Genomic DNA, 22990 nt, shown 5'->3' with positions numbered 1-22990 from the left:
CTGCTGTTCTCCTTCCTAGGGACATTTTACAGGTGTCCCCTGGCTGCTCCTTTAGATGCCTGAAGTCTGGCCGATGATAGAATAGCTGGGGGAGGATAGGTGTGGTGGGTGTGGGGTAGGTAGGGGGCTGATCATCAACATGTCTCATGGAGAAAGGACAGGAAGGGAGAGGAGAAAGAGAGCAGGGCTTCTACATGTGTCTGCCTGCAGGTAGGAGAGATGGGATGGCATGTTTGGGCTGCTGGGCCTGGCGTCTGTGGGTGGGAAAGGAAAGCACTTCCAAGAAGCCAGTTTCCACGAAACTCCTCTGCAACCATTTCTTCCTGGAATTGTTTCCTGAAATAGAAACGTAATTTCTCGTGTCTGTTAAGGAGATATGGGCACAGCTTTACAGTGGAATGAATGCTCTGCAGCATTTGGTTTCTCGTGGTGCAGTTAAAGCACACACAGCAACATTGTCAGCAGTTCTAGTAAAATTAGCAATCACAAGTAAAGCAGGAGATGAGCTGGGACTTTGAAAAGTGTTTTGCTTATTTTAGCCTGCTGTTTTTAAAAGTAAGCTACTACACTTGCTTCCCAGAAGTTGGTCATGATTCTGGTCCTCATTCCTGAAGGAATCTCCACAGCAGAACTCTTGTTGCCTCTAGTTACTCAAAACCCCTCTCAGCTATAGCTAGTACTGCCCCGTTGTATCAGACTTGAGGGATTCCTGTGGAACTCCTTAGGCTGGTGAGAAGAGAGGTTGGAGTTCACTTCATATTCTTTTACATTATTTAGAAATCACTTTTATTCAAAAGAAATTGTAAAATGACTATTTTTTTCTTATCTATAATCTGCTGACAAGTAAAAATAAATAAATCTCAGTGAAACAAAACCTACTCTATGCTTTTCTTCCTATAGCTGTCATGAGGAGCTTGCTGGCAGCCAAAGAGCTGGAGTCCAAGGCAGTGCAAAGCTAAATGGCTTTGTGTTGTCTGCACTTTGTGTTGCATTTAGGATTCTACGAGACTGAACCCTAATCCCACAGGGTATCAGCTGTGAGGCTCCCAGAACTCATTCCCCAGGACTGATGCCTGGCTGGCTGCAGCCTTTGGCTTGGAAGGTGCCCTTCTTCGCCTTGCATCCAGTTCTAGCCCTGACAGAAAGCTGACCCACGTGCCTCTGGGTGGCCTTGTAATGATGGCTTGTGCCTATGTGTCTAATTTTTTGTCTTCATGACTTCGTCTTGCCATAATATATGATTCTTCCTTTTGTCCTTCATACAGTGCACAAGAGAGGGGCTGTATGGGATATTTCCTTCCACTTGATGCATTTTAACTGTATTTGGCCAATTCTTCCTGCAGAAACAATATTTTATGTTTTATTTATTACCGGCAGTTCTAGCTCAGCCCCTCTCAAATGCTCAGAACTTGATGGCCCTGATTTTTGCAGCAATTGGTTCCAGCATATGGATTAAAATGGAGTGTGCCATAGAGACAGAGACAAGGTAGAGAGAAAAGCCCACTGACTTGCTTACCAGGCAATCCTAAGTGCTAAGAAAGGTAAAGGAGACAAAACTCTGTACCTGTCTTAAGTAGCATATTTTTCTTCTCTTCTCCTGAATGTATGTACAAAGCTATACACATGAAGAAGACACAAACTATACAGGTATATTACTATAATGAATAAAATGTTACCCAGGTATGTAAGAACACAGGAATGGCCATACTGGTGGTGGTCCATCACAGTACACCACCAAGGGGTGGTCCATCACAGTACCCTGCCTCCAATGTGACTGTGCGTGGATGCCCAGGGGAGAGTATGAACAGAACAAACATATTTTTGTGGTCTAACCTGGCAGGCAGCTAAACACCATACACAGCCATACCACCCCTGCAGTGGGATGGGGGAGACAACTCGAAAAAAGGTAAACCTTGAGGGTTAAGATAAAGACAGTTTAATAGGAAAGGGAAAATAATAATAATAATAACAGCAATATTAATAATAGCAATAATAGAAAAATATGTAAAACAAGTGATGCACAAGGCAATTGCTCATTACCTGTCAGCTGATACCCAGCCCATTCCTGAGTAGTGGTTCCCCTGGCCACCTTGCCCCAGAATATATATTGAGCATGACATCATATGGATTGGAAAATCCTTTTGGCCAGTTTGAGTCAGCTGTCCTGGCTGTGCCCCTTCCCAGCTTCTTGTGCACCTGGCACAGTGTGAGAAGCTGAAAAGTCCTTGGCTGCTTAACAACCAAAACATCAGTGTGTTATCAACATTATTTTCATACTAAATTCAAAACACAGCACTATAGCAGCTACTAGGAAGAAAAATTAACTCCATCCCAGATGAAACCAGGATGCATATCCAGTACTTTTCCCAAGCACTCTCCTAGAGTCTTATTCTTTTCAGCTGAGTTTTCCCAAGCCATATGTGCCTATTCAAAAACTCCTAGTGCTCTATCTATAAGGTACATGCCCACCTGAATCTATGTATGTTTGTTTTGCATCCATGACATCCTTTGGCAAAGGGTTCCACAGACCGACTGCTTGTGTACAGATTTTATGTCACAATGTTTTTGACTGTAACATGTATTTGGTTTGCTGGTGAAAGAGGGAAATTATTTTCATGGCTTATGACTCTCCAGTTTCTCTATTAACTGTGGAACTGTGGCTTCAGCTGCTTGGTGAATAATCACCCTCCTCAAGAATCTTAGGGAAACTTCCAAAAAAAGTGAAGAAGGGAGAAAAAAAAAAAAAGGGAAAAAAGAAGGATGGGGACTTAGCTCTTCACAGAGCTCTTTCTGGAAGTGGAGTCTGCTTCACCAAACCAGTTTTTATTGTTTAAGACAAATGATACTTTATATTCAGGAGAGACTCCCAACTAAACTGGTTTAGAATTTGGGATACTTCTTCATGTGGTGAGAAAACTTCATGTGTACATTAGCCAATGTATGCCAACTATTTTTCAGAAAAGAAAGAGCAAGAAGAGTTTTGATTTCTGCAGGTATCTACTTCTTTGCTGGTAGAGTCATAATCTATAACCAAAGTCTTGGGAATTAAGCAAATCAGATAGATACATGACACTTTCATGTGCTTTCATTGGCTGAAGAACTGAGGCTCCAAAATAAATCCTGATATTTTGCAGCATGTTGTTTGTTCTTTGCTTTAGGCAGTAGGGGCAGAGAAAACTGGAGTTTGTCTTGTGCCTGGCAGGATTTACTCTTCCCAAAATTTACATCTTTGCTTGCTGTCCTGGTTTTCTTGGGCCTTGTGCCTTTTGTGGGTAGTCTCTCCTTCACTTTCCTTTCTTCCTTTCTTGAATTGCTCTTTGCACTATGATCAAGACCTGAGTCAAAAAGGAGAAAAAAACAAATCCATATCAACTACTACAAAGTTATTACTCACTAAAACATACATGGCTTTGGTTTCCTTCACAAGAAACTGTGGTATTACAGCAGAAACATTTCCTTTACCAAAGGAGAGCCACAGCATGATTCAAAATCTGGTACTAAAATGTGGAAACTTCAGCCATTGGCATGCAACCTGGTTTTTTTGCTCCAGTGATAAGATATTCTATTGACGCCCTCTGGAAAGGTTCATTCCAACATTTCATGGAATCAGAGCATACATTCCTTTATGGTATGCTGATACTTATGACAAGCAATGATCAGATGGCTAAAGCCTCTCCCACCAGTAACTGCAGAAGGACAGCACAGGGTCAGAGGCATTATGCTTTGTCATTAGGTTGAGATTTTCCAAGCTCTTTTCCCTGAGCTGTTCACAAAGAGGTTAATGAGCTTCTGGACCTCTAGGGTCTCATCTGGGAAGCTCCAGTTCTGACCTCTGCCACAGTGTACCAGCTGCTGCTGAACACCAAGGAGTTTTCCAGCACTGCTAATGCACAAGAACCACCTGTCTTAAGTCTTTCAGTACCTTGAGACAGCTAGACCAAGAAACCCACCAAACAGAATGAAAACTTATTATTTGGTGTATTTCAAAAAGAACAATAACTGAGAAACCTTTTAAATATTGAAATGTCTTCTCTGCAGACTTGAAGACACTTTTGCCATCGTGTTTATTCATCTTCTGGGAGATCAGATTAAAGCTGGAAGAATGGAAATGTTCTCTTGTGGATAGGATCTTATCACAGCATACACATATTCCTGCCTCCTGGGGCACAAATGGCACAAATTGTTGTTTTTTTTTTTTTTTCCACCTCCCAGGAGGCTGGGGTGGCTGAAGAGCTTGATCTGGAGCTGCTGCTTCCTTGTATTTCACACAGGATTTCTTCCTTCAGGGCCAAAGTGCTGAGAAGAAAACAGAGACTAGCACCGCTGAGACAGAACCATGCTCAGAGCTGAATGCTGAGCAAGCAGAGACTTCAACCAAAATGCCTGCTAGTGTCCCAGAGGCTGTGGGAGTCCGACAGGAGCAGCCTTTCATCGTCCTGAGCCAGGAGGAGTATGGGGAGCACCATTCATCCATCATGTACTGCAGGTAGGGGACTGGCAGAGAAGAGGGCTTTCTCATAGAAGCCTCTCTAGAGGACCAGCTGTGTCTGGCCTCCTTCTCCCAGCCTCTCTTCTGTCCAGCACGTTGTGCACATACTCTCAGTTGTAGGGCAGTCGAGTTGCTGTGACTGAAAATAGCCTGTAGCTTGTGCAGTGAGGATGGACAGAGATTTTTGTGATTGGGAGATACCATCCAGGGAAGAAACTCCCTGGGAAAGCAGGATGGCATTGCTTAAGGGCATTATGCTTTGCATGTGGAGGTTGGTATGCTTCCTTGTGCCAGTTACTGTGGACCGAACAGGAAACGGTGCAAGGAAGCTCTGATTCCTGCAGAAGTAATTGGTGTGTGGCCATGAGACCAAGGATTGCTGAGCTATCTACCTGCATCTAAGAATTTTAAGGAGAAAAACTATCCAATTAGTTTTCTTCTGCACATAGGGTTGATTGTTCTGGACGGCGAGTGGCCAGCTTGGATGTCGACGGGGTCATCAAAGTCTGGTCTTTTAACCCCATAATGCAAACTAAAGCTTCATCCATTTCCAAATCTCCATTGCTGTCTCTGGAATGGGCAACCAAACGTGATCGGCTGGTGAGTAGCCGGTGTATGGAGACTCGAGGATCACGGCAGATGATTTGGGGCCGTGTTGCTACTTGTTGCACATTAACTTCTAGACAGCTGCCTTGTGGATAAGATCAGGCCAACAGTTAGTTTCCACTTCAGTGGGACATGGGGAACTGAAGCCTGTAGGGTCTAAGAAAAGCTAGAGTGGGGAATGTGCTCTGTGTATCGAGCAAGGAATTCACCACTGGTTGTTCCAAGATAGAAGTTCCCAAGCTGCAGGATAGAATCAGCTCCTTTAAGAGAAGTGCCTCTCCAGGCAGAGCAGGCAGCCCCTTGCAAAGGCAGGCAGAGACAGCCTGGTACAACAGCCCATGGGAGCCCTGCAGCAGGGAGTTGTGGGGCTTTATTCCCACCCTTTCTGCTTGTGTGGGTGTGAGAAAAGCTCTGTGGTCGGTATTATACTGGTGCCTTATGAGTTGGAGGTTGGTGTGTGCATAAGGAGCTTGGGACTTGTTTAAATATCATTGCATATCCCGGGGCAGAAATGGCTTTTCATGATTGCCTTTAGCATCACAGGTGAGACTCTCAGAGCTAAAATACAGAGAGGTCAGGCCAGAAGATATTTTATCTCCACAAAAATTCATGACAAGATATACACAAAGATGACCATGCAGAATAGAAAATCCTTACAGGTAAAATTCCTGCTACTTTAGTCTGAAGCATTTCCTAAGCATCATATGAGAAAAAAGAAAAGAAAAAAGAAAAAAAGAAAAAGAAAAAAAGAAAGATGAGAAGAAGAGTGGAGAGGAGAGGAGAGGAGAGGAGAGAGAGAAGAGGAGAGGAGAGGAGAAGAAGAGAAGGGAAGAGGAGAGGAGAGAAGAGAAGAGAAGAGAAGAGAAGAGAAGAGGGGAGAGGAGGGGAGAGGAAAGGAAAGCTGGAGAGAGTCCAGCGCAGGGCCACAAAGATGATTAAGGGAGTGGAGCATCTCCCTTATGAGGAAAGGCTGAGGGAGCTGGGTCTCTTTAGCTTGGAGAAGAGGAGACTGAGGGGTGACCTCATCAATGTTTATAAATATATAAAGGGTGGGTGTCACGAGGATGGAGCCAGGCTCTTCTCGGTGACAACCAACAGTAAGACAAGGGGTAATGGGTTCAAGCTGGAACACAAGAGGTTCCACTTAAATTTGAGAAGAAACTTCTTCTCAGTGAGGGTGTCGGAACACTGGAACAGGCTGCCCAGGGAGGTTGTGGATTCTCCTTCTCTGGAGACATTCAAAACCCGCCTGGACGCCTTCCTGTGTAACCTCACCTAGGTGTTCCTGCTCTGGCAGGGGGATTGGACTAGATGATCTTTCGAGGTCCCTTCCAATCCCTAACATTCTGTGATTCTGTGATTCTGTGATTCTGTGAAAGGGTAATTTACTGTATTTCAAACTACAAAGAACCACAATGCCATCATACTATCTTAAGGACACTATTGCCAATATCATGTACCCACTATCCCTTCTGAGTCAGCCAGAATTACCCACCATAGAAGTAGCAGAGGGTTACCTTATTGTCACACAAATAAAGATAGACACCAAAGGCATTTCTTTTTTATGAGGAGAAAGCCTAAAATTTTCAAGGTTGCGTAGCAAAGTCTGAGCTGTAAGGTGCAAAGCAGGAGTATCTGAAATCATTTAATGTGAACAAAATAATATGTATTATTTTGTAAGGTGTTTGTGGCAGGATCTGCTGCAATCTAACTAGCTAGCTAACCCCACTTTGCTCTGTTACCCAACAACAGCCGCATGTACGCTCAGCAAGACACAGAATATATTGTGCTATCAGTAGAGAGGAACTTACGGAAGTAATCAACATTGATCATCACTATTACTGCCACGGGGCCTTGCACACTCATAAGAGTGTCCAACCTTCATGGTTCATCACCAAATCAACCCAGCCTAGAGGTGAAGGGAATGTTCTAGCGAAGAGCTATGCACCAGTACCATGACAATACCGTGATTTTAAGATATGTAACGACTCTAAACTAGTGAAGGTGTGTTTTGGAGTGTCTGTGCCACCTAGCCTGGCTTGGCCTTTATTTTCTCACCTCTGCCCTATTTCTTAGTAGTTGAATGGCCCAATTTTCTCCCTTCCTCCCAAGGTAGCAGCAATCATCCCTTCCTCCAGAAAAGCACCAGATCGGTTCCTGTGTGCTGGTGAGTCCAGCAAAGCTGGGAGAGCAGCTGCAGCTGTGGGCTGAAGGAGGGGGTCTGTGCTCCAGATGAGATGGGGGAAAGAGGATTCTCTGCTTCTCTGTCAGCTTCCCCTGCACTCTCAACCACGGGATGTAGTGGCCAAGGACAGCTGTCTAGTTTATGAATGAAAAATAATGAAGCACATTGTCAGAGGATCATAAAAAGGAGGAGAGTGGATTTGTAAAGAAATCAGGCTGGGATCATTGTTTAACTCCTGCTTTGTGAAAAATGCTAGAAACCTGTAAAATATAATAATCTCCTACCTGAAATACTCTTGTACTTGTTTGGCAGAGGCTGTAATTGGCAATTTTACTGTAAAAAGTAGAAAAAAGAAAAATATGGAAAGTGCCCATCAGATCTCTTAAAAAAATCAACACAATGAAACATCCAAATTCTGTCTTGGCTAGTTCAGACTCAATAACTGGCTGAGGCTGATACAGTTACTTACTGTAACTCTACTTACTGTAACAATAAGTAGAATTACAGTAAGTAGAGCTACAGTAAGCAGACATCGCTGGACATCAATCCATTTACTCAGATGACTAGTTGTGGTGATTAAGACTTTCTTCATATTGAACAGATTCCAACCCACATGCCCACCTCCCCTTCTTCATCTATTGTCTAATAAAAGATATTTTACGATAAAGTTACTCTGGGTAGCTCCCACTGAAACTGCTCCACTGTGCATAAAACTATAAATCAGGAAACAAAGGTGCCAAAGGCAACATGATTATTTTGCTTTGCGAAGCATACAGCTCTGTTGAAGAACACGTTCTCAATCCTAGTGTCTGCTCCAAGGAAAGCAAGTGTTTGAGATTCAAATGACACTGGACTAGAGTCATAGAATCACAGAATGTCCTGATTTGGAAGGGACCCACAAGGATCACTGAGTCCAACTCCTGTCCCTGCATACGACAACCCCACAGTTCACACCATGTGTCTGAGGGTGTTGTCCAGTCTCTTCTTGAACACTGCCAGACTTGGGGCTGTGACACCTCCCTGGGGAGCCTGTTCCAGTGCTCCACCACCCTCTGGGGGAAGAACCTTTTCCTAATGTGCAACCTAAACCTCCCCTGGCACAAGTTCCTGCCATTGCCTTGGGTTCTGTCCTTGGTTGTCAAAGAGAAGAGTTTGGCGCCTGCCTCTTCTCCTCTCCTTGTGAGGAAGATGCAGCCGCCATGAGGTCTCCTCTCAGTCTCCTCCAGGCTGAACAAACCAAGTGACTTTAGCTGCTCCTCATATGGCTTCCTCTCCAAACCCTTCACCAGCTTTGTAGCCCTCTTCTGGACACTCTCCAGTAGCTTAATATATTTTTATCCTGTGGCTCCCAGAACTGCACCCAGTGCTCCAGGTGAGGCCACACCAGTGCAGAGCAGAGCGGGACAACCACCTCCAGACACCTCCAGAGCATGAATACTATGTCAAGCCTCACTAGTCAAGCAACATGGGAGTTGGGAGTGGGAGAGAAGAAGAGCTGGTGCCACCCAGCTGACCTTGACAGGCGATACACGCGCATGAGCTGCTGAGCAGGCAGTGCTCACGGCACGCTGCCTGGCTGCGTTACTAAGAACAAGGTGCCTGGGGCACGAGCAGCGCCAGCACCCAGGGAAGCTACGCGCTATATGTTAAGTAGTGTGGCAGCCTCTGGAGCGGTGGTGCCACCGCATTCAGGCAGCAGCTCAACAGGGGCCTGGTGCAGGTGAGGTAAAAATATCCAAGTGACAGCAACCTTTGGGCTAGAAATTGTTTCCTCTCAGGTACATGTACAGCACCTGCCTTCACTACACACCCTGCTGATGGGACATCTCTGGAAGAGCAGTAGGAGGGAGAAAAGGGGGGGATATAAGGTGTTGGGTTTTTTTTTGGTTTTTTTTACAGGCTGTGGGATAGTACTCCAGTCCGCATCTAAAAAACACAGTAACAAAATATAAAGAGGCAGGATTATTTTTTTCCTTCCTCTAAGCAAGGTCAATTCCAGGAAAGCCTAGAAGAATGTGATCTGTTACATTTTTACCCTTGGATATGGTACACCATAGCTAGGAACAAACAGCTGCAGCTGGGGAAGAATGTGCTTTAAAGTCACTCAAGATTGCAAAAACATTTAAAAATTAATTCTTTATTTATCTCTTTTGCAGGCAAGCCCTCATCAGTCATTTAAATGTACTTAACTTTACTGTACTTAAAGTGTATTAAACTGTACTTAACTAGACCGTCTGTCCCACAGAAGCCAATTACATCTGTAATTATTTGCGCCCAAGCTCAGAGGCTGGCAGAGAGGGAGGCACTTTTAACTTCATCTCTGCCTCCACGCTGCAGGTGCCTCATGTATCTTCTCTTTCTCAAGACGTGGATCTCCAGCGCGTTGCTGGTGTGGCAGGCATGGACCTGGCACTGATGGCAGGTGAAGACCGCATCTCCTCAGGTGGCCAAATCACTGCTGCAGCCCCGGCCCTGGTCCTCCAGCATGACCTGACCCAGCAGATGCATCCTACCAGCCGGCCGTGGACCAGGTTAGCTCCAGCTGGCTTTAGTCCTAAACTGCAAATACCTCACCTGTAGGGTCTGGGGAGGCAGGAAACTACTGGGTAAGGTCCACGATCAAGGGGTGAGATGAACTGGGTTTGACAGCGTACAGGGAGGCACATCCCTTGGACACAAAGAACAGTTACAGCGTTTTGAAGCTCCTTTTATTCTACGTGAAGAGATGCTTTATATGGTTGATACTGAATTTCATCAATAATATTTGACCCACCTGGCCAAAATAAAGTAAGGAGGGAAAAAAAAAAACCAAACAAAACAAAACCAGAGAAATCTTCCAGCTATATTTACACAGGTTTAAAAATACATTAAGAACACAGCATCCCCTCAGTCAATGAATCCAGTCCTCACCTATCACAGGCACATCCTTCTCACAAACCCTTTCACAAACCAAATATTCATCTGTTAGTTTTCCAGCTACCATGTTGTGCCCCCCACTTTTTCTTTTTTCCCCAGTTAAGCTCTCTAAGACAAAAACAAAATAGCCATAAGGCAGAATATCTCTGAGTACGTCTGAGAAAAATAAGACAGGGATTCAGAACCAAGCACAAAGTCATTACTAAAACATACCACTATAGTACGACATTGTTAGATTTTCAGCATCCAAAGTGTGAAAATCACATGAATAAGGATCTTCCCAAGAATTAATTCCAGTATCCTTAATGTAGGCAGAGAATAAGTAAATTGTTCTCACATTCCTCTGTTTAACTGATCTGTGATAGCTCCCTATGAATCCATAAACACCACAGATTTATATAAAAACACAGATAATAGGTATGACTATTTTAATATTTCTCATCTGTTCCTAATTGAGGAATGCTAGATGTCTGCTCATGAAAATAACAGCTGAAGTACTATTCTGTATAATTTGCTGACATGACATCTGGAAAAGATTTTAAAGCTCTTATTTCAATGTGAAGAATCTTTTTTTTTTTTTTTTCCTTTTTGTAATTCCCGGAATATTTAACTGTGTAGGAGAGGTCAGAACTGAAGAGAAATGTATTATCAGCTTTGCAAAATTTTGGCAATAATATGAGCTGTAAGAATTTTTAAAAAGTGACACAATGCTGTAATTAACACTGCTCACAGGTGTTTATTGGAATAAATAAAAATAATATCAATGGCTAAAATCAATGAATGCTCACTTATGGCACTGCAAGGTAAGGGCAGGCAGCTTTGTATTCAGGACATTTTTACTTTGCTATTTTCCTCATACATTAAGTTGTCGATTTTGCATGCTTGATGGCAGGCTGTTTCACGGCTTTGTGGGTATCTGCAAAGCCACAAAATTAGACACTAAGCATAACAAATTCCACTGTTTTTCAGTACTCTGTCCACGTTAATGTTTTCAACTAAAGGCCTACCAAAAACTCTACCAAACCCTATCTTTAAATTCCTGAATTCAATAAACTCTGTGTTCCTGTAAGAAGCCTATTCTGTTTTAATGTAAAAAATTTAAAGTTTATGAAAATCAGATCTTCAAGGCCTGAAAGAACCACAAGTTATCTCATAATTTGTTTCACCTACCATGAAAAAGAAGCTAACAATTTCATTCCCTTTTCTGTGAACGCTGTTGTAGACTGTATGTTTGACTGAAGTGAGACAGAAAACCCACCCCAGGTGGAGTTTGCAATAGTGGGTGTTCTGAATCCCTGATAAAATGTGCATCTCTTATTTCTAATGCAAATTTATCTCTTATCAACTGCAGTCATAGCTTCTCATTCTTTCTTTTTTATTGACTAAGGCTGTGTCTGCTACTCTCAGCTGCTGTACTGAAGAATGTGCTTATATTTATATTTTAGGAGACAATTTTCATCCCATAGAGTCTCTATCCATCATAAAGTGGCTGAACTCTCCTAAGTGTCATGACAAGAGATTGTCTCTGGTTCTTAAATAATTTCAGAGGTTCTCTTTTGTATTATTCTTTTAAAAAAAACTCTTTAAAATAATGATGACACAAGAAGCAGTCAAATAATTCAATATTAGTCTCAGAGAAGTTCTACAAAGAAGTCAAGATAGCTTTTCCCTCCTATTTTCACGAAGGCAAGAACTGTATTTGTTCTTATGGCACAGCATAACAACTCATGTTGAGCTACTTGTTCACTTTGACACCTAAATCTTTCCCAGATTTCTAGTGCTTGCAATGACACAAGTTCTCTGGTTCTGTTTCCTCAGCCTCCACATTCGCTGCTTTCATTTTGTCTCTTATGAAACCAAAATGTTCTAGTTAATTCCATAAGATTTGGTCTGCCTTGTTTGACTTCAATCAATGTTTTCTCCTCCAGTTTCTCTGGACTAAGTGAGTGCATTATTTTAAATGCATGTACCCTACTGCCAATAGGAGCAAATATTTTTAAATCTCTCTGGAATTTGCCTTGGGTTCCGTTTTCCTCCAGAAAGACTGTTCCAATCAGTAAAGCAGAGTGTAATTATATGATGAAGACAGTTAAAACTGAAGAAAAATGAGCTCTTCCAAATGCTGAGACTGAGTGAAATCCAAGCCAAAGAACTCTGTACTTATCTTTTTGGAACAGAATCTTTACTGAAGTTTGAGATTATAGAAAAGAAATGGCTTATTGGGTTTTAAAGAATTAAACAAACATATAATATTTACCTTTTTTCTTTGAGTCAAGTACCTGAAATATCTTATGTTGAGTTTCAATGCCTTGGGTCTGTGAAACAGAATAGAAACACAAATGAACTATTAATTTTATTAAGTTTCAAAGGACTGGTTGACAAAAAGGTATTAACAGTCAGCTACTTTATGGATTGTTCAAGGAGTGTACACCAGATTAGGACAAGGAAGCGCGGTAAGGGTTAAATAACTAGCGGAAAAAGAGTTAACATGTAAAGGCCGGGCTTTTGTTGTCATCTGTTTGTTTGCCTTTTTCTTTTTCCCTCCCAAGCAGAAGGCAAGCTGGGCATTCAGTATTTGGCCTGACTTCCAAAAGCTCAGAAAGCTCAGCAACTTATGTTCATTTTGCAAGCTATTGGGTGCTCAGCATTATAAAAATATTTAAATTAAATTCATTTTCATGAAAATAGGAAAGGAACATAAGACTACATTATTTTCATCTATGATTTTTAAGTGTTTTTCAGTTACAACAAGACTCACATTGTTTAAAGAATTATGTAGAATGCTGAACAGCAATAATGGGGAAACGATGTTTTTAAAAAAATTAGATCTTATAGCAACTATTCTGACAATGACTCTTCAGTAAACTTAATCCCATGGTTACTGTGAGGCCAGCTAATACTGAGTACCAAATCACGCACTCTAAATACTAGGAAGGGGCATGATGCATCTTTAAAATATTGCCAGTACAAGTATTTCAGAGGTGAGATTTGGTAATTATCCCAAAGTTAATTAAAAAAGTATATTGCCTGTTTCCCTAGAATGTCCTAGGACTTTTCCCTTTCTCTTCTTTTCACAGCACTCGACTGGACTGGAAAACACAACCAAAAATGTTTTAATGGACTGGGCAAAAATCTTGTTCGATGAAACTGGATGAAATAGGTCCAGCTGAGGCAATGAGGTGTCAGTAGTTTTGGAGACTGAAGAAGAGCTGGTATAATACCCAGCTCCAAGGCATATTCTTTGACAGAAAGATCTAAATGTATCAAATAATATATTAATGAGACATAATTTTACCATTTTTTCCTGCCCCAGACTTGTTGGTCTTGACAATTCATTGAAAGATGAAATAGACACTAAAGACCAGTGGGCATTCTAGGTCAGCAGCTTTTGGTGACAAAACTGTCTAAAGTTACAGTGGTTGAATTAAGCTGTCATATATCAGTCTCTAGTCAGAAAAAGACCACAATATGTTTCTACCAGGATGAAAAATACTCACATGTTTGCTTTCATGACTTCTGGCCTTAGCAATGCTGTGAAAATGTCTTGATGTTTTCGTTTTTTTCTGCACAGAAAATAGTATGTAACCATTTTGATTCATGAGGGAATACTACACGTACAAACAACCGTGCAAATAAACATGATAATCACAATGCCAGAAGGAACACATGTAAGCAAGCTGCTCAAGATTGAATTCTTTTTGCTGTTCTGTTCAGCAAATATTTATGAACCTGGATACAAACATATACTGACGAGAGACCTCACTTCCTACTCAATATGGCTTGTTTATTTTTAGTCTGGGAACCTGGATAACCATGCTTTCTCAGTAGTATTAATTGCCACTGCTCTGTTTTTCTGATGTTGGGGCTTCTGAAAAGAAAGATTAGCATAAAATGCAAATATCTTGGGAAGCACTGGTCTACCTATTGAACCAATGAAAGCATTAATAAAGCAGCCAGAATTATAATGTTTATGCACATTAAAAGAATATTATCCATCAAAATATGAAGGTGACTTCTTCTTTCCAAACGAGTTTGCTTTGTCTAGGCAACAGTCACAGTGTTCCTGTTTTACATCTGAGTGCCATAGAGTTTCCTAGGCTGATCAGCAAAGTGCTGTTGAGGGGTACACACAGTTCCATGAATTTCTGTCAAAAACTCTACTGTACCTGTGATATTCCTTGCTATTCACCTTTTTCAAATGCCTTTAAGAACTTCCATCAAGAACAACAGAAATTTCGCTAAGTCTTTTGATCTAATAACCTTAGTCACTGAAGTAGCTTCATATGGGAAAAACGCGCATAATCATGAAAAGAACAGAAGAAAGAATCTTCTTTCAGGAATTGTGTTGTACAGCTCTTTCAAACTCATTTAATAAACTGTTGCTATTTTCTTTACACAGTTACAGTATCAATCTGATGTCTTTTGCTGCCAGTATACATCCAGCAAAAGAGCTTTAATCCATTGCATGAAAGATGCATGAATACAATTCATACAATTTCATTGCATGAAATATGTTTTTGCCTATGTTTCAGCACAGAAATTACAGAACAGGACCTAGTGAGGCTCCACTTAACTAACAGTTTTGCAATGTATACTGGTGTTTATAGGTATTGGCAGGCATAGCCTTATAGAATCCGGCTCTTAGGTGGCCAAAGCTGTGTTCAGTCCTGAACATGCTCATCCTCTCCTAAGACAGGCACATGATGGGATGGGCTCTGTACCCTGAGGAACCTCTGCTGGAGAAGAGTCCTCTTTATTGTTTATTAAATTAGTAACTAGTTTCTAAAGAACAGTCACTTTTAAAACTGAGAGGTTTGAGTAATCACCTAAAGCTGTGGTTTCATAGACCAATGAGATCCCCTAAGGATTTCCTGCTACTGAAGGAGAAAGTTTCCTTTGTCCTGCCTCCCTCAGTCCAAACTCTGCTGCTTTGGTCTCCGCTCCTAACTAGTGTTTACCTCCATCCCTTAAACTGGCTCTGATGCTCAAAAAAAATCTTGTGTGAGTTGATTTAACTCATGAACCCACCAGAGAACAATCTCATTCTTATCGGTGGGTTTGCTTCCTATCAGATTAGTGTGTTAAACCAGGTTATGGCAAGGACTGAACATTTGAAGTGTATAACTGAAAGGAATACACAGCAAGGAATGTGGCAGGAGGAGAAAAGGGAGGACAGATGTCGCATTCGTCGCAGCAAGGGAAGATGCAAACACTTAATATAAGTATCGGCAAACTTCAATTTTATTACGGAGCAGTTCACTTTTATACGTGTTCCAATAATTATGCCTACTAGTCATAACCTGATTGGCTAAAATCTAGGGATTACATTAACCTAATTCGCCTAGCGACAGACATTCAGTATAATCAGTAATCAGCTTATGCATATTGCAAAACTCAAGCTCATTATTGGTTACAACTTAACTGCCAGCTCCACCCTTAGATCCGCATTCTTTTCGTTTCTACATCTGCTTTTCCCAATGAACTTCTAACCGCAAGGCTTTTGTTTGTTACACACTAAATGTCAAGGTCCTTATAACTTTGTCAAGTCAGCGTCTTGCTTGCGGTTCACATGAGCTGAGTTCGCTGCTTATCTAATTCTTGTTCTGCTAACTGTATTAGATTTACATGACCCCTACTATCTAACCATCCCTCCACAATTCCCCCGTTTTTATTTTGTGCTAGCAAAACCTTTTCTCACATCAAATTCTCCAGGCCTCTCTTTATACAACTAAGGATACAACTTAAAATAAGCAAAGCTGCTACAATAACCACAAAGAAGTGTAAGCCTTCTAATATAAGTGTTTTCAGCCATCCAGTTATTCCAAACTGTGCTAACCAAACTCCGATTGGGTCATTGATTTCATTTAATTTGTGCAAATTATCTTTTAATTGAGTCAATTTTTTATGAATCGATTCTGAATTATCTGAAAGGTTCATACAACACATTCCTTCAAAGTCTTCACAACTGTGTCCTTGTGCCAAAAGCAAAAAATCAATGGCTGCTCTATTTTGAAGTATGGCATGTCTAACACTAGCTACATCTTGCGTTAATTCCCCTAAAATTTGGCTAGTTATATTGAGTTCATTTTTAGTCCAACATGCAACTTGCTTAAGTGAGGTCATAGATCTTGCTGCAGTAGCACCGGGCAAAACCATGGAGGTAAGGATTGTGATGGCGCGACTCCAAAACACGGGATCTGATTGACTATCACAATTTAGCTCATGCACAGATCTCTTTGATTGCCTAGAACTCATATTTAATAATTGATGTAACGAAAGGTGAAAGAGTGTCAACTGTCCTAAATAGCAAGGTCCACCATGGGGGTCTCTGGGTATCCCTGCCCATGCGTGGTCTCCACAAATTAAAAATAGTCCTGGGGGAAGACGCTTGGCAGGGAGATTGGTGCAATTCTGCTACCAGCAGGGATATGGAGTGGTGGAAAGTCCATATGTACCATAACTTGTATTTCCCCAGTATAATCCGCGTCGATTAATCCAGCCAATACATAGAGTCCTCTTATTGTACTCGACGAACACCCTATTAGCAAGGCGCCAACGGCAATGTTATTAATTTTTAACGGGCCCTTAATACCAGTAGGGATTCGCTCAGGGTGTTTATCAGTGAGCGTGCAGTCTACTGCTGTTGCCAAGTCAAGGCCGAGGCTCCCTCTTGGGGCTGGAGAAAGGGCTTGGTCGTCACTTGCTGTGGGAATGCAGAGGTGGGAGGCGGGTTCACCATTTGTGTCATGGCGCGGGTCCCCTTCGCGCTGTTCCGGCCGTTTCCCGACCCCCGTCGGCAGGCGGTCATGTTGTGTGTGTTGGAACGACAGTGATTGCACCACACATTATCTTCCGTGCAGTCTCTCGTCATGTGGCCCACCTTTCCGCAACGAAAACACTGCGGTCTTGATTGTCGTTCTGATCGATTTCGCGCTCCAGACGCTTGCAAGGGAGCAAGGGCGGCTAACGCCTGAGCTTGAGTTGAGAGTGCCTGTTCTCTGATACCTGCCCCTAACTCCTTTACTGCATTTACCAGCATCGCGTGCGCTCCGGTAGGAATTTGTGCCATACGCTCTAATGCTTCTTCAATAGACCAATTACTGGGTAGGGTAATAAGAACGCTACGCGTGGTGGCGTTGCAGTTCTGAATAGCGCACTGTTTTAACAAAGCTCCCTGCATATACTCAGGGACTCCCGCCGCCTGAATAGCGTTTGCGACTCTGTCTATAAACGTACCAAATGCTTCCTCTCTACCCTGCTTGATTCCCATATACGTTGGGAGTCCACCCGGGGACTTTACTCTCTCTAAGGCCGCTCTCGCCAATCTCATGACTTCTCGGATCTTATCTGGACCAAGTAGAGCTTGTGCCTCCATCCTACCAAAATTACCGAGACCCATCAATTCATCCAAAGTAACTCCATGTAGAGGGTCACCAGGCTGCCTTTGTACCGCTACGCATTCCTGTGACACCTGCTGCCAATGGGCATTAAAGAGCAGATACTGATGCTGAGTAAGAATAAGACGCATAATGCCCTTAATATCATTTGGAAGCAACAAATTACCTCCCCAAATGTAATTTAGCATTTGACGGGTGGGCTCACCATGGAGACCCGAGTCACTAACTGTGGCCCGTAATTGCGACAGCAGCTTCTAATCTAGGGCAGTGATGGTGGCGTTCAGGCCACCAGCAGTGGGAGAATATATCACTGGGAAGGCAACGGCCAGGGCCTCAGCCGCCTCTTTGTCCCCTGACATCCAAGCTTGATTGGAAATCTCTTGCCACAACTTCTGCCGTTCGCTCGCCACCCGCTCTGCATCGCCCCTTGTATCAGTGTCTTTAGAGTCTATAGGCGCGCGAGCCTTCCCCTCCCCTTTCGGGGGAGATGGCCAGTGCTCCTCGCTCGGTTGACCGGGAGACGGCATAGGAGGCGCAGAAGGAACTGAACTGGCGAATGAACCCGACAGCAGGAAAACAACGTTGATGGCAGGGGGCAACGGGCATGACGAGGCAAAAGCCGAACCCTCTCCAGTGGCTGCATTAGTGGCCGATGGGGAAGTTAGGGCTGCTGAGGCGGCATGGGCGGCCTTTTGCTCCGCGTGATATTGTTTTAAGGCATTTGTTACCACCCGCCAGGGCCGTCCCAACTTCCTAGCTGCCTTTTCCTCCTCGATAGCTGCATTCCACAATTTTTCTCCAAAGCGAGACCACTCCTCTACATCAAAAACCTCATTAGGATCCTTAAAACAACCCTTGGCTACTCCATACGTGAGCAACCCTGCTAACTCCCTGTCTAAATCAATATCCTTAAGCTGACACTTCTGTAAGAAGCACTTAAACAAATCATAAGCCGCTTGTCTATCCATACCTTCTTTCCTCAGCGCGCTGTTGCAGCCCTTGCAAGACGTCGGCGGCTTTAGCGGCGGAACCCTTCTTTAAGGTCGTTCCGGGCACGGAGTCCGGCTCTTCTGCCTCTCGTGCTGCTTCGAGACCGCTGTCCCTTACTCGCTGGACCGTGCTCAACCGTGGCTGCAGGGCTTTCTTTTTTGGTCCCTGTTCGGGCGCCATTTGTCGCATTCGTCGCAGCGAGGGAAGACGCAAACACTTAATATAAGTATCGGCAAACTTCAATTTTATTACGGAGCAGTTTACTTTTATACATGTTCCAATAATTATGCCTACTAGTCATAACCTGATTGGCTAAAATCTAGGGATTACATTAACCTAATTCGCCTAGCGACAGACATTCAGTATAATCAGTAATCAGCTTATGCATATTGCAAAACTCAAGCTCATTATTGGTTACAACTTAACTGCCAGCTCCACCGTTAGATCCCCATTCTTTTCGTTTCTACATCTGCTTTTCCCAACGAACTTCTAACCACAAGGCTTTTGTTTGTTACACACTAAATGTCAAGGTCCTTATAACTTTGTCAAGTCAGCGTCTTGCTTGCGGTTCACATGAGCTGAGTTCGCTGCTTATCTAATTCTTGTTCTGCTAACTGTATTAGATTTACATGACCCCTACTATCTAACCATCCCTCCACAGACAGAAAATGGTTGTTAAATGGCTCCTCACATAATGTGAAAAGTCTGTCAGGATGAGAAATATGCTAATCCACTACTTAGTACAGTTCCTGAAGTAATTAAGCTTTAACAAATGCTCTTGTGCGGGTTCTGTAGGGCTCAAGTGTTTCTAGGAAGGCATCCCTGCCCTTCCTTTTTCTTGGATGTTTCTTTTATGTATATTCCCAAGCAAGTCACCAGTTTTAAAGGCTAAACTAAATGGACGAGAAACAACACCCTAACTTTCTGCAGCGGTCTTCTGTGTTTGTCTGGACTTTGGTTTTTTAAAGCAGTGTTACAACCCTCCCATTCTTTTTCTGAATCTGAAAGACCCCTGAAATCACAATTATCCAAAAGGATTCCACATCTCCCATGTCATCAAGGACACACCTCATTATATGGCCTTTAATCCCAAACCCTGGGATGAATACTATGCACAGATGGTTTGCAATAAGCAGTTACGAATGCGAGTTATGTGGCAGCCTGCTCGATTTACAGCTTAATTACAGACAACAGGTGAATCCTGTCTTGCCTTTATGTACCATTTATAGACCATATGGAAATGGTGCTTATGGAGGTCAGAAAAACCCACCTACTGGCATGTTGAGTGTTTTGACACAAACAAGGCTATTTTAAGCAAATGAAGTGGAAAGGCTCAGAGTTTTAGGCATTTTTTTTCTCAAGTTGCTAGTCCATAGAGCTGCCGGCCCCATGTCACACCCCCATGCATAGGCACACTGCCAGCCGGGTGAGACGACGTGGGGCAAGAAAGCACGACGACCTGAGAAGTACTAAAAGGCCCAGGATACTTGATGTTAACCAGAAAATGCTGATAACTTTAGAGCCCATTTGCCATTTTCATTCTAAAGTTGTAATGAATATTTATTTATTTACTTATTTTAAAGCCAGCAAATCCATCTGAATGAGTGGAAAACCTGTCTGGACGTCACCTTGCTTAAGTACAAAACCCCATAGCTTTCCTTAAACTCTGGATGAGAGTGGGACTAAGTGGAACTGTTGGACTTTGCACAAATATGTGTTCTCCATATAACTTCTCCAGGGACAAATGCCTCCAGGGAGGAGCAGGGCACATAAAGGGATCTGTGGCAGTTTCCCTCACCACAAGTGCACTCACCAGAGCTTATCTGACTACATCATATTTCAAACTATCATATCTGAAACTAGATCTAAAACTCAAAATCATGCAATTTGTCAACTAGCCCAGTCATCTGAAATGCCTATCTGCATGTTTTGCAAAGTATTGCTCAGTTTTACACAGTTTTGGTACTAGTTTCAGCTTTTACTGTTGTTTATTTACTGCATTTATGTCATAAACAGGAAGCAATGACTTACAGAACTATTATTGTTGGCTAAAATCCATCCACAAGCTTTCAAAAAGTAATGCCCTCACAAAAGTTTGTTTTGCTTATCTACAGGAAACATCTTGAGTAATACTATGGTAATCACAGACATCAAAGAAATAAACACCAAGTAAGGACAAAACCCCATGTTTCAATCCATTCTTTTCAGCAAAACAAGGAAATACAGGTTTCAGGAAAATAAAATGTCTCATTGCCCTCCAGTAGAAAGCACTTTGTGAAATCTGAGGCTACATTTGTGAGATTAGGAGTACGCAGTGGGGCAGTCTGATGCTGACAGCACTCAGCACCAGTGTGATGACTTGCCTGCATCTGTGAGAGGAGAACACAACTCCTGAACACACTGCGCTGGGTACCTGAATGTATGGCTGACACCCGTGTACATGGGCACGATACTTCTTGTGCTTAAAGCCAGTGTCCTCCTCCTCCTCGCCCTGACCCTATGTCTGCTGACTCAGCTGTGCCACAGAACCCGACAGGTAGAAAGTCACCCTCTTTTGGAACAAACCCACCACCTTCTGGATAATCTGGGTTAAGCTATAGGGTAAATTAATAGTATTGCTCTGCGTTGTTCATTTGGACTGTATGTCTACAGGCTATTGATTTGTTAATTACTATTCTGACTGATTTAATCCGAAGGTTCTTCAAAATAGAGCCTGTTAAACTCTAGCGATTCTTTCCCAGTGGCATTCACGACAGAGATGTAAACAGACAAGAAAAAGTCATAGCATACCTTAGTACCCAGTTTTAGTTGGTGTGCAACAAGATCAGAGGAGTCTGGGCTGTCAGAACTTTGGCTGCTGTGAAAGATGAGCATTGTTTTGTTTAATTTCCAAATTTGGTTATTGCAAACAGTATTTTGCAGCATTAGCAGTGTTTCCTGTAGTAACCCTAGTGGTAGAGATGTAAATGTGTTTTCCATATGCCTGTCTTCCAGATCCACATTTTAATTTTACAGACCTATAGCTAACCTGAAAAAAGTGGGCATCATCATCTTAGGGAAAGCTTGGTTACTGAAAGAGATGTGATCTATCCAGACGGCATCTCCTGCTTCTACCTAGGTTTCTTTTAGTTCTGCTTCATACACCTTTCCCCTCCCAAATCCTCTCACAGAACATCATCCTTCTCCTACTGCTGATGCTGCATTAAGATCTTTTGTGTCTTTATGTCCTTGCAGTTTAGCACCAGTTGTGAAGCTCAGGTCTTGATTTCTGTACTCTGGGCACCTAAAATTTGATGAGATAGATCCAAGCTTTTAATGTTTCCCCAAAAAAGAACTGTACAAAAGTTTTATTCCCTAATAAATGACCATAGGGCCAGAGCTGTTCACACATAAATGCCCACCTCTCATAAACCACTTGGACAATGGATCTTGCAGTCACTCATAGTCCGCACTGGCACAGAAGGAGCTGATCATGTTTAGTAGGTGTATCATTTGGTCAGTGTACAGATTCTTGCACTGCTATCAATTACTCTGAACTTAACCCCTTTGGCTGAATGGAATCAGACTAGCATCTTCCATGGTTAACAAAATTAGGTTTACAGAAAACCAAAACAATATACTTTATATTGTGGCTGGATTACTCTGCAAAATGTAAGGCCGAAAAAAAGCAGATTGATTTAAGTGATGCAATAGACCAAGCTCTGTGCCCACTCAGTTTCATTTCTCCCCTGAAAGGCCACCTGGGGGAAATACAGAGCTCTGCTGCTTCCAATGAACTGGCTATTAAAGTTCGGGTATAAGATTTGTATGCAATCTTTTAAGGAGCATTAAATTAAGGAGTGTGACTATTAAAAATCTAATTTTAGTAACTTTTCTAACATTTACTCAGGCACTCTTTATGAGGTGTAGAGAACATAAAATAAATCGTGGCATATCTAAAGTTACCTGGAATCGCAATCTAACACGTCAGAGTTTGGGACCTTGGAGTTCATCCTGGCTTGCTCTTTCAGTAATTTCTCGTGTTCCTTCAGGCACAGATATTAATAAGAAGCACAACACATTTAATTTACTGCCTAAAGAAAGCCATTATCAAATTTATTATTGTTATAACTCTATGGAGTATTATATTTTCTCACAGTAGGATCAACTGAGGCAGGAGGAAAGGCCTAGGGGGGACGTTCCTTACCTCCTTGCTATGAACACAGTAGTCCAAGAGAGCATCACAGAAATGCTGTCCTATTGACTCCAAGTCTTTCATATCGAAATGGGTACTTCGTCTGTAGCCTGCAGCATCAATAGGAGCAAGACAGAAATGAAAATGTCAGCCATCCTGCAGACTGCCAGGTATCTGTGATAGGATGGTGGCTGACTGCAAACTCACATTATCTTTCACTGACAGATGCTGGA

General features: G+C 42.5%; 1 protein-coding gene across 1 annotated transcript in view; it reads right to left on the bottom strand.

Annotated features, from left to right (window-relative positions):
* Positions 1–2767: 2767 nt before the first annotated feature.
* The window catches only part of LOC136003042 (cytosolic carboxypeptidase 3-like), a 33356-nt gene continuing 13133 nt past the window's right edge, over positions 2768–22990 (bottom strand). Inside the window, exons 9-17 of the mRNA XM_065658326.1 lie at positions 22770–22867; positions 22529–22608; positions 21374–21440; positions 13694–13759; positions 12454–12511; positions 7565–7613; positions 5597–5653; positions 4009–4160; positions 2768–3335 (exon numbers count right to left, since the gene is read on the bottom strand). Of these exons, the coding sequence (XP_065514398.1) occupies positions 3076–3335; positions 4009–4160; positions 5597–5653; positions 7565–7613; positions 12454–12511; positions 13694–13759; positions 21374–21440; positions 22529–22608; positions 22770–22867 (887 nt within the window). The 3' untranslated portion in view covers positions 2768–3075. The remainder of the gene's footprint in view (positions 3336–4008; positions 4161–5596; positions 5654–7564; positions 7614–12453; positions 12512–13693; positions 13760–21373; positions 21441–22528; positions 22609–22769; positions 22868–22990) is intronic.

This window comes from Caloenas nicobarica, chromosome 1 (assembly GCF_036013445.1).
Source record: "Caloenas nicobarica isolate bCalNic1 chromosome 1, bCalNic1.hap1, whole genome shotgun sequence".
In the NCBI taxonomy this organism is placed as follows: domain Eukaryota; kingdom Metazoa; phylum Chordata; class Aves; order Columbiformes; family Columbidae; genus Caloenas; species Caloenas nicobarica.
This window is presented reverse-complemented; position numbering and strand designations above follow the sequence as displayed.